At 41.8% G+C, this 15,016-nt stretch overlaps 1 protein-coding gene across 10 annotated transcripts in view; it reads left to right on the forward strand.

Moving 5' to 3' along the window:
- Lpar1 (lysophosphatidic acid receptor 1) overlaps positions 1-15,016 on the forward strand; it is a 108,681-nt gene that overhangs the window by 29,808 nt on the left and 63,857 nt on the right. For all 10 annotated transcript variants that reach the window (XM_076934909.1, XM_076934904.1, XM_076934906.1 and 7 more), the window contains one exon: positions 13,827-13,985. In XM_076934909.1, coding sequence (XP_076791024.1) covers positions 13,941-13,985 — 45 coding nt within the window. In that variant the 5' untranslated portion in view covers positions 13,827-13,940. Of the gene's footprint in view, positions 1-13,826; positions 13,986-15,016 lie in introns of those variants that run through there.

Below are 15,016 nucleotides of genomic sequence, written 5' to 3' on the forward strand. Positions count from 1 at the left end.
TGTGTGGGTGTATGTGTATCACCGGCATCCAGGTGCCCTTGGAAGCCAGAAGCAGCCATTGGATGGCCTAGAATTGGAGTTACAGATGTTTGTAAGCCTGGTATGGGTTCTAGAAACTAAATTCTGGTCTTCTGCAAGAGCAGTAAGCACTCTTGACTGCTAAGCCATCTCTCCAGCCCTTAATTTGTGATTTAAAAATGAAAATGTCAAGGCCGGGCAGTGGTGGTGCACGCCTTTAATCCCAGCACTTGGGAGGCAGAGGCAGGAGGATTTCTGAGTTCGAGGCCAGCCTGGTCTACAGAGTGAGTTCCAGGACAGCCAGGGCTACATAGAGAAACTCTGTCTCGAAAAACAAACAAAAAAACAAAACAAAACAAAAAAAATGAAAATGTTGGTCACCTTCTGTATCCTGGCTGGAGATAAACTAAGTGACCAGTGGAAGATCTGTTCTTTACCTTGAAGTAAGTTTCCTGTTTGGTGAGCTTGCCTCACTCAGCTCTGTGCTGGTTTCTTTCCTTGTCTCCTTCCATCTGATTAACTGGACTGTGAAAGAGTTAATGTTTCCCAGTACCAAGCAGAGACATAGGCAGTGGGGGAAAATCTGGTTCATTTGGTTTCAAAATAAACCATACCTCACGTAAGTACAAACAGCTGCAGTGCAGGCTCGGCTGAGAGAAACCAGTGTGGTGCTACGAACTCCAGCGGAGAGGAGTTCATGTACCATGGATCTGAGGGCAGGCTCCATCATGAAGTCATTAGGCCCCAGCGGGAGCACAGTCTTTGCTTGTCATGCTGGTCACCTCCCTAGACACCAACCCAGAGAAAACGGAGTGGCTTTTTGAAGAGGTGGCCTTTTAATTTTTTTTTTTTTTTAAATACCCAGCCCCAGAAGACTGAATACACTACACCTGTACCTATGAAACAGACAAAGCTGGGCTGTGAGGCATTTACAGCTTTGCTGGCTGCTTGGCTGGCTTTTTTTTTTTTTTTTTTTTTCCTCTTATCACTGGGTTCAAGCAGCAGGCACACTCACCCTGGCCCTGTGACACACTGCTTCCTTTTCCAGCCTCAGGAAAGTGTTGGTCAGGGAGAAAAGGCCTTTGGGTTGTTTCTCCTCCCCATTTTATCTCAGACGATTGCTTATCAGCTCAGGAGCACCCTTTACCCCACACAGCCAGGGATTGACCCCAGGGCCTTGCACAGTTAAGCAAGTGCTCTGTCACTCCCTGAGCTGTAACCCCAGGTAGCAACCCACTAGCAATCCACTGCTCCTGCCCTTTCGCAATGCCCCACGCTCCTGCCCCTCACACCCCCTCCACCACTCCTGCCCTGTAGCAGATCGCTTTCTACCATCACAGCACAGTAGCCCTTCTTCAAAGTGGCCACCAGCTCCCTCTGCATGCCGGTTACAAGGGTCTGTGTGACGTTTACTGTGTGTTTGCTGTAGTCTCCTAGGGCTCTCTCGCCATCTAGGATGGCTTCTTTCTGGCTAATAATGAGACAGTTTGAAGCTTTTCAGATTTTAGGTCTCCATTTGGTTTTTAGATGATGGCCTGAGCGGAGGCTTGCTCGGTGACATAGGGTTTTACTAATCTCTTCACAGTCTATTTAGATAAAGGGGAGGTACTTCTTCCTCTGCATTTTCTGAGGCTCTCTTGATACACAGCTCTAACAGTCTCTTCAAAAGTATCACTATTAGATGTGACAGGGCCACAGAGGATAGGACAGTAGGAACTGGGATGCTAGCCATACCACTAGGTCCCACTTTTTGCATTCGTTCTCTTAGTTACTAAAATCACTGCGAAAAGGTCAGAGACACTTAGTTTTCTTTGAATACATTCCCTTGTTTCTTCAGCAGAGTGACCGTGTTGGAAATGCAGTCCATTGGATTGCTGTATGAAAAATTGGTGTCAGATCGAAAAGATAGGTCATCTGTAAAACACTTGCCTAGCAAGAACGGGGACTTGAGTTTGAGCCACAACACACATAAAGAAGCCAAGTGTGGTGGCAAATACTTGTGATCCAGCTGTGGAAGTGGAGTCAGGCAGGTTCCTAAGCTCACTGGTCAGCCAGCTTAGCTTAGTTGGTATATCCAGGCCAAGGAGAGAAGCTGCCTCGTGGGAAACAATGGCTAAGGTGGTCCTTCCTCCCCACTCCCTCCGCAAACACACACACACACACACACACGCACACGCACACGCACACGCACACGCACACGCACACGCACACGCACACGCACACCGTATTTGCTCACACGTGAACTCATACATGTCTGCATACAAAGTGAGGCCAGGCCAGGCTGTCCTTGCTGATTCTTCAAGTTGGTAAAATCATATATGTGAATCCTCAGGAAATGGGGATGTATATGTTATGCCCAGCTGGGAATCATTGACACTCCAGCACAGGGCTCGATTTTATTAGTTTCTCCTCTGTACTTGTAAAGGGAATTCACTGAGATGGAGTGGTGCATCCTGGGAACAGGGAAGGAAATGAAATAAAGCACCTCGTTATTTTCCAGTGCTGAAGTAGATACTAGGTTTGTATTGAACTTTTTTTTTTCATGATTAAACTTTTGGCATGATGTGTATGTTAGCTTGGGGTCGCATACTGATTTTCTTTAAAGCTAACTTTTATCCCCATCTTGTTAGGAGGTTATTCAGGGAAGCTAGGTTTCTCGTTTGGCTCTAGAACTTCGAAAATAAACAGAGCTTTTGTATTTTCGAATAGCACATTATGGTCTGAGCGAAATGTGGAAGAGATTATTCTTCTGGTAGGCAGAAGAAATATCACAATCTACTGTCTTCAAAGAACGTGGCACCTTCCCACACTTCTTCTAGATCCCTGAAATGCACTGAGGGTCCTGAGGGTCGCATTGTTGGAGATCCCCTCCGCTGTATATCAACATGCATGTATACAGCTCTAACTATTTCTGTGGCTTTAAGAACAGAGCCAAGGGTGGTCTGGGATGCCTGTGCTTTCCTTTGAGTCTAGACCTCTCTTTTTCCAGGAGTCCTACTTGAGTTTTGACAACATGCTCTTAAACTTTGGAATTCATCTTAGATATCTTTCCTTGTCTTCTCTAAGATCAGGCCCACGTGTGTCTGGCACGGTAATGTAAATTTTAACAGGAACGTCTGCCCAGATGGAAAATTGCAAAATTGAGTTTATTCTTGGCTTTGTCTGTTCTTATGGTTGGTATGGCAAAATATGAATACTTCCATTTACAAACATTTATATCACAGATGTTTCTGAAATAAAGGACTCTCCCTGGTCTTTGTTTCTTCACTCCTGATTCCGTTCCCCTCTCAAGCCTGTAGGAAACTTGCAAGTATAGCAGAGAGTATGAAGAACCTTTTATTTTAGCAGTTGATTATGAGTGAATTGCTTACATTTATTCAAGACTGTGCTTAAAAATACTTTATAATGTCTTTCTCATAAATGAGAACACTTCTGTAGAGTCACAAAACAGCTAATCAATTAACATTGTATTGTCTTCTGGCTTTTGCATCCCATTCATGTTGTCTCAGGTCATCATGGCTTCGTCCTGGCAGTTAAGTGTTCAGTTTATAACCTTGTGCTGTACATACCTGCCCGAACTATACTTGTCTCTTTTGTACAGAGTACTCTTTTGCATGCATTGCCACTGCCTATGGTAACTCCAACTTTGTTACCCATTCTTTGCCTGTAGAAGTCAGGCCTTGTTTTCTCCCAGCCCCATGCTCCCAGAAATAAGACTCAGACTCAAAATGTATTCGCAAATGCCTTGGCCAAATCACTAGTCTCTACTCTGACTGGATCATAACTAAAGATAACCCATTTATCTTAACCTACGGTCTACCATGTGTCTGGTCACCTGTGCTCAGGCACCATGCATCCATCTCGTCACATCTTCCTGGGCTAATCTCCCACCTGTTTCTTATATATGTTACATATCAGTCCATACATGTGTGTATATTTTAGTTTTTATTTTTCCATTTTTATCCATCTTCTTTATTAGCAAAATAAACTGGTATATTTACATAAAATCTTTGTTTCCAGTTGAAACTGACTTGCAGTTCACTAATATTCCTAAAACATTTTGCTCTTAGTGTTTTAGGTTGTATGTTTTTTCTTTTTTCTTTTTTTTTTTTTTTTTTTACTGTGTCACTAGTTTATTCTTCCTGCAATGTCAAGTTTTCTGCTAGTACCATTCAATGATATATGTATCTAGATATATGTATGTGTGTATATGTGTATATGTGTAAATGTGTGTATACATATATGTAAAAATATTTTTTTTTGTCTCTAGAAGTTTGCTTTGAGTCTTAATATCTTTCCTGTGTCTTATTAACTTTTTGAACATTTGGAACATGGTTGTAATAACTGAATATGCTCAGTTGATTAGATACAACTGGATTGAATGTAAACATATTTTTTGATAATGTATGTAGTTGATAATACTATATTATTGAATGTTCGAGTCATTTCTATTTTTTGTCATATGGTTTTGCAGTAAACATTATTGGAGCTAAATGTTTGCATGTAGTATTCATTCCACAGGATACTGTAGCATCACATAACTTCAGATTCAGTATAGTGTATAGGATTCTAATATCTATCTTATATATACATGCCTGTCCATAATGAATTTTAGAAGGGGCATTAACAATTGCATCCATCAGACAAGTTATCTTTTAAACAAAACTTTCTTATGTTGAGGTATACTTGTTTAAAAACACTTTTGTTTCTGGTTATTGTCCTAACACTCATAATTGATTTTGATGTATTCTCCTAAAGATGAATGAAGTCAGCTCCTTTGAATCTTAAATGATGGATGATGCCTCTGTCAACAGAACTCCCACCATTGAGAAACTCGTGGGACTGAATCACTCTTCCTGACACATCTACAGACTTGTCCCCTCCCTCTACCTCCTCCAGTTTGCTTATATTACCCATATTTTTCAATTTAGACAATTAAGAGCATTAGACCATAAGAACTACTTCTGGTGTTAGAAGGACATGAGTGTTCTTAGGGAAAGCATCTTACAAGACTGTCCATCAGCTGGAATTTAGAATTTGAGCTTTTCTGGGAATATATATATGTATATATATCTTGTTATTTCTGTAAACTTTGAACTGAAACCACCCCAGGTTGGCTTTCTTAACAGTCCACAGTGGAAACACACCACAGTATCCTTTTCCTAAAGACATAGGTCCTGATTCCGTCCATCCCTGTACTGTTCTGGTCCATATAACAGATGCTAACTGAGATGAAGGTTTGGACATTGTGGCTTTGTGCTAAGGGACTACCCAGGGTTGAGTTAGGTCTGACTCTTACCCAAAGAAGGAATTTAGTTTCCCTACTTCCCGAGATCCTCTGTCTTCCTTCCTTTCACTCCTCCCAAGGTACAGATCCCGTCTTTCTCTTCTTGAGCTCTTTTATTCTGACCGCACTTACTTGATTTCATTTCCTTTCAACTCGGAAATTCAGAGTCACAGCTCATTCCTGACAATGTTCCCAAAGCAGAGATTCTCCAGTTATCTCATCATAATAAAACACTCTAGCTTGATTCTGAGACGGTATTTATTTTACAGCACATCCTTCACTATTGTAGTGACCACCGATTTGGGGTCATTTCATAATTGTGTCTTATATTCCATCAGTTTCGGGGTAGCATTTCTTCCCACCAGGAATATCTAGAACTGCAACTCTATGCTTGTACATCCAGGTTTGACATCAAGACAATGAGTTTATTAATGTAGTTTTTATCTTGTTTCTTCAGTTTAGAACCTAGCCTAGGCATCTTCTTTCTCTATGTTTTTTGTTTGTTTGTTTGTTTGTTTGTTTTGGTTTTTTGGTGCTTTCTTTTCTTTTTTTCCCCTTTTATTTTTCTTTTCTTCTCCTTCCCTTCCTCCCTCCTGCCCCTTCCTCCTCTTCTTTCTTTCTTTCTTTCTTTCTTTCTTTCTTTCTTTCTTTCTTTCTTTCATGGCCCCACATTCATGACCTCATCATCTGGCTTCACTTCCAAGAACTGATGTAAATGGTGATTGTGGGAATCAAATCTCCAATGTATAAACTTAAAAAATTAGATGTATTTACTTTGTTTTATGTGTATGAGTGTTTTACTTGAATGTATATCCATGTTCCACATGTGTTTTTGGTGCTCAATAAGGTTAGAAGAAGGCACTGGATTCTCTGGAACTGTAGCTATCGATGGCTTGATCTTGTGTGTGGTTGTAGATGCTTGGAATCAAACCTGGGATCTTTGTGGGAGCAGCATGTGCTCTTAACCACTGTGCAAGCTCCCAAGCCTCAGCATACAAACTTTTAAAGGTCATGTTCAAACCATAGCATACAACTGGTCTCCATAACCTTTCTTTATGATGATTCTGCAATTCTATGCTCATTAAACATACCCTCTGGCCCATTCTTCCTTCTCAGTGCCCGGCAACACTAACATGTGACCTATTTCCCTTAGCAAAATGTCACTAAGGTACACCTTGCTCGGTGCCCATGTCAGAGCTTGTTTCATTTTTAAAGTGTAATAATAGCCCGTTGTGGGTATCTACCCAGTTTGTTTATATGTGTGTATCTACCACTGGACACTTGGGTTTCTTCCATCTCCTGGCTACTGTATCTAAGCTGTGTGAACATGGGTAATTGATTAGCTCCAAAATATCCCATCTTAATAATTTGGAAGTGTGTTCAAAAGTGGGATTTCTGTCTCCTATTTTGAGTTTTCTGGGGCTCTTCCATCTGCTTCCATGTTGACTGCTGCATTTTACGATTGTACCAGAGATCCAGTCTTTTACATCCTCTTGAACATGGCCGTTATAGTTTTGCTTTGTGTCTTTCTGGTAGTCAGTGCTGTGGAGTTTCACTTTGGCTGTTTTCTGTCCACCTACACATGTCCTTTAAGGAAGTTTACTCAAGTCCTCCACCCATCCTTTATCACATTATTTATTCTTGAACTAAGAAAGTGACGTCCTTGTTAAATCACCTTTGTGCCATTTGTTTTCCGTCAAGTGTGCTGGTTAGCCTTCCTTGAATATTTGCTGTGCTCTGAGCCATACTTTCTAAACAACTTGATCTAGTCTATTACCATAAACACTTGTGCTCCACCCTCATCCCAGCCCCAACCATGGCCTTCTATGATATCACCTTGAATTTCTGCATTGATACGTTACCTTTTATGGATGGTTCTGAACTTTTTGACTTGGGGTCATGTTCTTTGCATTTCATTTTTAAAAATTTGATCAGTTATAGATGTTTTTAAAGTGTTAGCTCCATGAGTCCTTTCTCTGATTTCCCCTATGGAAGATATCTTATTACACCAACCCTCTGGTGTTAAGTCTTTGTTTCAATTGGGTTAGCATTCACACCTGTCTGTTGTAGTGCTGGGGATTGACTTGAGGCTCCAAATCTGGGGCCTGTCTCATGCTAAGCAAGTGCTCCATGGTTCAGCTGTGTCTCTAATCCTTCATTAATGTGATGGGGGCCCCGTTACTATCATTCATTTCCATGTGAAAAAATGTGTTGATTTTTTTTATTCTGAAACAAAAAAATTTGGTTTATTTTAAGGTCATCATCTTTTTAATGCTGGCTTAGTTTTCTATGTATTAGCTCTGTATTTAATACCAGGCTCTCTTAGTGTTATAAACCTACCTTCTGTATATCCAGATGGACAACTGGTCTACCAAAGACACCTTCTTTGCCCTCATGTGTGTCATCTAGGGATGCTCTTCACAGTTTACTTCCTTTGGGTCCCCCTGTGTTGACACCTACTGTCCTAGTCTCCACCTCTTTCCCCACCTGTCTCCAGAAGCACATCCTCCAGAAGGATCTCCTCCCTCTTACTGCCCCACTGTCAGCTTGCATCTAGGTCTATTATTACTCAATAGTTTGAAGGCACTTGGATTCCCACCTGTTGGTTTCTGAGTTCCCCTTTTGTCTCTGCATTAGTTTTTGCAGTGCTGGCCTCAGTTCCCCTGCTGTCCACATGCTCACACATACTTGTCCTCCACCAATAAGCTGCAGCCTTTCTATACCTTACAGGACTTTTAAAATCTCCAGATTAATATAATCCTATCAAAGTCCAATGTGGTGAACAGGCTCTTATGGGCTGTTTCAGTCTACAAACAAATGACCTTCCATTTTAGGGACTTTTGAGTTCACCCCACCCCTGCTTTTTTCTTTGTTGAACACAGGGCCATGCATATGCTAGCCAAGGTCTCTGACACTGGTCTACACCCCAGCCCACTTTTCACTTTTTATTTTGAGATGGTATTCGCAAGTTGTCCAGGCTGCCCTTGAACTTGCAGCCCTCTGGCCTTAACTTGTTTTCCTTTACTCCTTTATTTTTCTGATTTATCTCTTAGGGTTTCTGCTTTATTTTTTTATTCCTTTGCTCTGTTCTTCCATTTTATTTTTTAAATTCTGGCCAGCTTTCTTAAGTTCACATTCTATCTCTTTTAAATTTGGAATTATTGCTTTTTAAACATCCTGTTTTTATGTCGGTGAGCACAGTGTCTCTTTCTGGAACTTAAGTATTTTCCTCTGATCAGAGTTTCCAAAGGACAAATATTTCTATCTCATGCTTTGGGGGAGGTAAGTCTGGTGGCAGATGCTGTCTCATTCTGGTGGAAAGACAGATGGGGACAGACACTAAGAGAGAGAAGTGGACTAGCCTGTCTCATCTCCTCGATGCTCCAGGTCTTGGGTCCAGACATTTTCTCCTGGGTTTCTGCCAGGCTGTCAAACTTGTTGAAGAACAACACAGATATAAAGTCTGATTCCCCCGCCCCCTCCCTTATTTCATCTCAAGTGTGTATCTGTGAAACAATTTTCTAAAATTTAGGGCACAATTTTTTTATTTTCCTGATTTCAGCATTGATGATATTTTTTTCATAAATCTTAAAAAAAGAAAAAATGAAAAAAGATATAGAATCTCATGTAACCCAGGCTAACATCAAACTTGCCATTTAGTTGAGGATAACCTCGAACTTCCAATCCTCCTGTCTCTGCTTCCTGAGTTTGGAATTATAGGCGCACGTCACCATTTACAGCTTCCTTCCTGTTGGGCCTTTCGTTTGCCTATCCTGTGTTGGGGTTAGAGTCTTTAATGTGGGTTTCCCTATCCCAGAGATCTGGTTTGTCTTCTCAGTACTTATTTTCTGCTATTTCCATGACTGCTTTTGCTTAGATTCACATAGTCCAGACCTACCTTTCTTTGTCCTTTGGATCAGATTCTTTTCTGACCTTGATGTGCCCTCCTTTCAGAGATGCTGCTACAGTGTCCTCAGCAATCTTAGGAACATGAACTAGAAGCTTCTCTTTTAAGAACTATACTTACTGCTTAAGTAAATACTGGCTCTAGATCTGGAATCCCTTTACTTTAAACTCTCACAGTATGTCTTACTAGCCTGGTGCACTTGGGAATTTTTCTGTTGCTTATCTTTGGAGAGAGAACCGGTGTCTATTCAATATTTCTTCTTTTCTTCCTCTCAGCCCCTCTTTGCTGGGGATCTACCCTGTATTTTTTCAAGAGACTCATGAGTCATGACTTGACTGAAATCCAGAATAAGGAAAAAGGTTAGGCTTGTAGTAGGTTAATTTGCCAATTAGAGGTTTATCTTCCTGTGAGGCCTGGGGAGGGAGCCAGCTTCAGTTCAAGCAGTCAGATGGAAGTCTGCTTCCAACTGGAGTTTTTCTTTTAGGCATTTGGTGTGGCATTCACTAATTAGAGGAGCCTTTGTTATTTGGCACTGCTGTCCCCCACTGTGGCTAACTTGTGGCATTCTTTTCTTACAGTTTTCTGGTGAATTCTTCATAGCCAATGCAAGTCAGGCCTTGGAGTTTACTCTCTGTTGGCTTCTGGAGCAGAGGCTCTTCTGAAAGCATTTTCAATGCACCCCAGCTCTCCCAGGCTTTATGCCCTTCTCCTGCTGAGCATACGTCCGTGTCGGCTCCGTTCTCCATTGCTTATTTCTGTACATGTGCTTGGAACTTGCAGCTTCTCATGAAGAGGGTTTGGCCTTCACTCCTTGTGGGCCATCTATGTCCATTCTTTCCAGAATGTGTCTTTGAAGGTTTAAGTGAGAGTTGGGAATCCATTCTGTGGTTTCTAGCTGATTTCTGAATATTTTCTCCCATCATAAATCAGTCTGGTAGACTGTCACAAGGAATCAGCCTGTGCATATTTCTCATTGGAACATTTAAAAACAATATTTAATTCTTCATGATTCTTGCTACACCATTTTAATTTGTGTGTATTTTTTCTAGTCCTTTGGATGAGAGTCTAGATATAGTTTCCACGTTGCTTTCTTATATCAGAAATAGCTTTCATGTCATTCCTTACTGTTTATATTTATAATCCTTTTACATTAAAAAAGTGAATGTGTATGCTGTATAGATGTACATATGTGTTCATGTGTGTGTGTCACATGTATATGCATGCATGTGGTAGTCTGAGGTTAATACCAGGTGCCTTTCTCAATGGCTTAGTACCTTATTTCTTCAGATGGGGAGCTCAACCATTTAGCTAGATTGTCTAAAGAGTGGACCCCAGGGATCCTCCTGTCTTTTTTTCCACAGTGCTTCTTCCCCTGTACACAAACATGTGCGTATATGTACATGTATGTATGCAGGTGCATATGCATGTGGAGCCAGAGGGTTATCTTGGATGTCATCTTCAGGAATGCTGTCTCCATCTTTGAGAGAGGGTCTCTCATTGATTTGGTGGTCATGGATTAGGCTAGACTGCCTGTGAACTCCAGAGACCCTCCTGTCTGTACCACCTCAGTGCTGGGCCTACAAATATGTGCTACTATCCCTAGAGTTTTGGTTGCGTACTCGGGCTCAAACTCATGTCCTTGTGCTTGCAAGGCAAACACTTTTTTAAATGAGCTCTCCACCCAGTCCTCCAAGACTCTCTTTTAGTTGGAGAGTTGGGCTGTAGAAAAAGCCTGGGCTCTAGGCATCAGACTGGTCCTAGTTCAAGTCTTAGCGCTCTCCTGGCTTTGTGGCTGTAGTTGGGTCATGCATGTAACCTTTTGAAGTCTTGGAAGTTTCCCTTGTGACATGAGTTAACAGCATCTGCCCAAAACTGTGTGGAATAGCTGCCTCTGAGCTTGGTGTGCAGAGGGCTTTTCTTAACTCCTGGCCCCTCTCTCTTTTTAGTATTGATGACATATGACAGCTTGGTTTTGAAGGATGTCTTAGTTAGGGATTTATTGCTGTGAAGAGACACCATGACTAAGGCAACTCTTGTAAAGGACATTTAATTGGTGCTAGCTTACTGGTTCTGAGGTTCAGTTTATTATCATGGTAGTGTCTAGGAAGCATGGTGCTGGAGGAGCTGAGACTTCTACATCTTGTGCTGAAGGTGAACAGGAGATGACTGACTTCCAGGCAGCTAGGAGGAGAGTTTCAAAGCCTACTTCCATGGTGAGACACTTCCTCCAAGGCCATACCTACTCCAACAAGGCCACAACAAGGCCTCCTAGTAGTGCCACTCCCTGGGCCAAGCATATTCAAACCACCACAAGAGGTATATTTTCTTGTTACACACTAGGTACTCTGTTCCCCTCTGGACAGTCTTTGTATTGTGGCAACTGAAGTTACCTTGAGCTAAGTCATAATGGACTTGATTATGCAGTCTGAGTCTTTTAGAATATAATCCCACTTGCTGGCTTTTGGTTGTTATGTTCCTTTTATATTAATCTGTGAATATAGAAAGTTGCAATGAGTTATAAATGTCTGAGGAAAATAGAAAACTGAAAGTAGGGGTGGACATAAGGTCATGTGTTAGTATAAAACAGTGCACTGCCAGGTCCTAGAATTTTCCTGTGGTTGAATCCATATCCTAGAAGCTGCTGCGAAGAAAAGAAAGCATTGCCCTTTCCCCTGGGCCTTTCATTTAAATTGTCATTGTCTTTTCTTCCTCTTTAAAGTAGGGCTGAGGAGGATATCAGCTTTGGCTCAGGGTAGCTGTGGGATCTCATGTTGATGTTGGGCCAAGATGGCTTGCAAAGGTTGTTTACTGTGTGTTTGTTCATAAAGCAATTACCCATGGCTTAAAACAAGTAAAACCTGATGTGCTTTAAACTGCGTTTTGAGGGCATGATACTTATACAAGAATACAAATGAAAACCTGCAGGCTATAGGGGTTGCTTCATGACCAGAGCATTTCTTATAGAGGCTCCACAGCCTGTTGCCGCTAGCTAGCATAGCACACTGCGGGATGGAAGGGCTGAGATTAACTGTTCATGTCCACTACTCCTACTGCACAAGGCTCAGACCATTTGCCCCTTGGTTTATGACTTTTATTATTAAGGGAACTATCATTCTCCAAGAGTTAGATAATACTCAGGTATCTCCGTGCATACCAGTGAAATTACAAAGTATGTTTGCAGCAGGGGCTGGCTAAATCTTGCATGCTCCCGGTTTCCCATAGGTGCTCAGTAGACACTTCTATCCTCCTTTCTTTCCTTTCTCCTCTCCCATTCCCTCCCCCACTATCAGTTCTTCCTTTTCTCTCTTCTCTTGTTCCCTTCCTCCCCTCCTTTCTTCCTCTCCCTCATCTCTCTTCTCTCTCTCTCTTTTCTTCCTCTTTTCAACCCAGAACCTTACTATATAGTAAGACTAGGACTGAACTTTTGATTTTTCTGCTTCCATCTCCTAAGTGTTGAGATTAGAACTGTGAACCACCATGGACCTTCCTTAATAAATAGTTTTTGAGAGATTGCTAGTTGGGATGAAAACACAACATTTACAAGAAGGGAATGTCCATAACTTCTTCAGGGGAAAGTTTTTCCTTCATGGACTAATTTGCAGTGCTTCTGTGATAATGGCAAACGCCCCACCTCACCCCCATATTTTTGAGACAAGGCCTCATTGTGTAGCTCTGGCTGGCCTGGAAATCACTTTGTAAACTAGGATGGCCTTGAACTCGCAAATATCTCCTAGCCTCTGCCTCTTGAGTTTCATTGAAGCTGTATCCCAGCCAATCTTCTGACAGAATCAAGGTCCTAGTTTACTGCCGGGAGAATCTTGAACAATGCATGAGAGAAGTATGGGTTTTACTTCGTGGTTGCTTAGCACCCTTTCCTCTAGAATGTCAAAGGAGTTTGGAAATGTCTTCTCTCTTACCTGTTGGTAAGGGTGTCTGATTTATGACACACTCCACCTTCCTGAATTCCTGATTCATCCTGTTACTTACTTGTGTGATGATGGGGTGCTTGGCCTTAAATCTTTAAAATGTTGACCTAGTTCTTTGAGGAAATGTAGATATGGAATTTCATCCCTTTCTATGTCCTAATGAAAATGCACTGTTCTCCGGCAGCCCTTCCCAACCCTCAGGGTTGGTTTTGGTTTTGTTTCCACAAAAGGTAGGGAGGAGTAAGGCTGAACTGTGGTCCTCTCCTACAACTTGATGGGTTCTCTTTACTCTTTGTATATAGATGATCAGAGCTCAAGATTTTACGAAATCATTATTATATATGTTAAAATATTATTATATATTATATTATTGTTATATTAAAAAAATCATTAAGAAACAGCAAGGTGGCTTCTCCTCTGGGTACAATCTTCCTGTGTCCCCAACTTGATGCTGTCACCCTAGAACATCTAGTTGCTCCCCAGAACATCCAGTTGCTCCCCAGAATATCATGTGAGCAGATGGTAAAGGAGTCATGATTTTTGATGGCAGATCTGCCTCAGCAGGCCCCGTGTTCATACAGCTAAGATTCGGTTCTTCTGAGTGACTTTTGCCTCATCTAGTTGGTGACCCTTTCCTTGCTCATCAAAGTCCTCTCTACTCATTCCCGGCTTCTTTGTGTTTTCTCAGACTTACAGTTCGTCCTAGCATGACGGTGATCTGACCAGCCAACCCACGAATTGCTTCTTGTGCCCGGCACTGCAGGGCTGGAGCCTCTTCATCGCCCCAAACTACAGCACTGTCATGGCAGCTGCCTCTACTTCCAGCCCTGTAATTTCACAGCCCCAGGTAAGTGCTTTGACTTGGTCGATGTTTTTGTTAATCATAGCTTTGGGCAAGAGTTAATCTGAGTCTAAGAAAGTATGCTTTACTCTGGAGAATCGTGCACACCTCTTATTGTCGTGTGGTGGGTACTTAGATGGCATGCTTGAGAGAGAGAGAGAGAGAGAGAGAGAGAGAGAGAGAGAGAGAGAGAAGTTCGGGAAACAGCTGGAAAAATGAGCTGGCCTCTGCTCACAGGGGGACAGGTTTACCACATTGAGGATGCCTAACTGTCACTATTGCCATCAAGCTCCAAAGCAAGACAAGTCAGAAGTCTTCTCTTCTGCTGCTCCTCTTATTTACGCTTTCTTTTTGTGGGGAGGGTGGTGGTACAAATAGTATTTCTCAGTTTGGTCTAATCTTACAATAGGCCCTCTAAGGTGTATTCATTGTACTTTTCCTGTAATTATTATTTTGCCTTGGCCCATTCTGGGAAATGTGAAAACACAATGGAGTTCTGGAAATTTCTGAGCCTGTGAAGTACTTTGGTTTGTACATGGGGAGCAGTAATTCTGCAAGCATGTCTTCCTTGTTTAGATCATGGTGCAACCTGTTGCTTTGATTATGAACTGTCCTTCAGTTTCAGCAGGCAGTGTGGTGCAATGGGAGGGGAACAGACTTGGAATCATTCAGTCTTGGTTCATCTCCCTGTGCCTTGGACTGATGCTCTCTCTGCCCCATCCCAGCTTCAAACTCCTTCATTGGATGAAACAGTAGCGTAGATACAAAGCAGTCAAGAGAAACCCAGTGAATATAGTTTCCCACTTGCTTTCCCTTTCTCTTGACTCCTCTGTATCCAGTGAAGTTTCTCATTTATGATGAGCATTTTTAGGCAAAGGTTTAAGAAAAATAGGTACCTTTGAGAAAGAGACATTTTAAAGTTGTTTATAATTAGTGCACAAAATACTGGGTTTTATTATGACATTTTTATACATACATACTATTATACTTTGCATTTTCACTGATGTGCCTCCTTCTGCCTTGCCTATACCTCCATT

This window comes from Arvicanthis niloticus, chromosome 5 (genome assembly GCF_011762505.2).
Source record: "Arvicanthis niloticus isolate mArvNil1 chromosome 5, mArvNil1.pat.X, whole genome shotgun sequence".
NCBI classification, from domain to species: Eukaryota; Metazoa; Chordata; class Mammalia; order Rodentia; family Muridae; genus Arvicanthis; species Arvicanthis niloticus.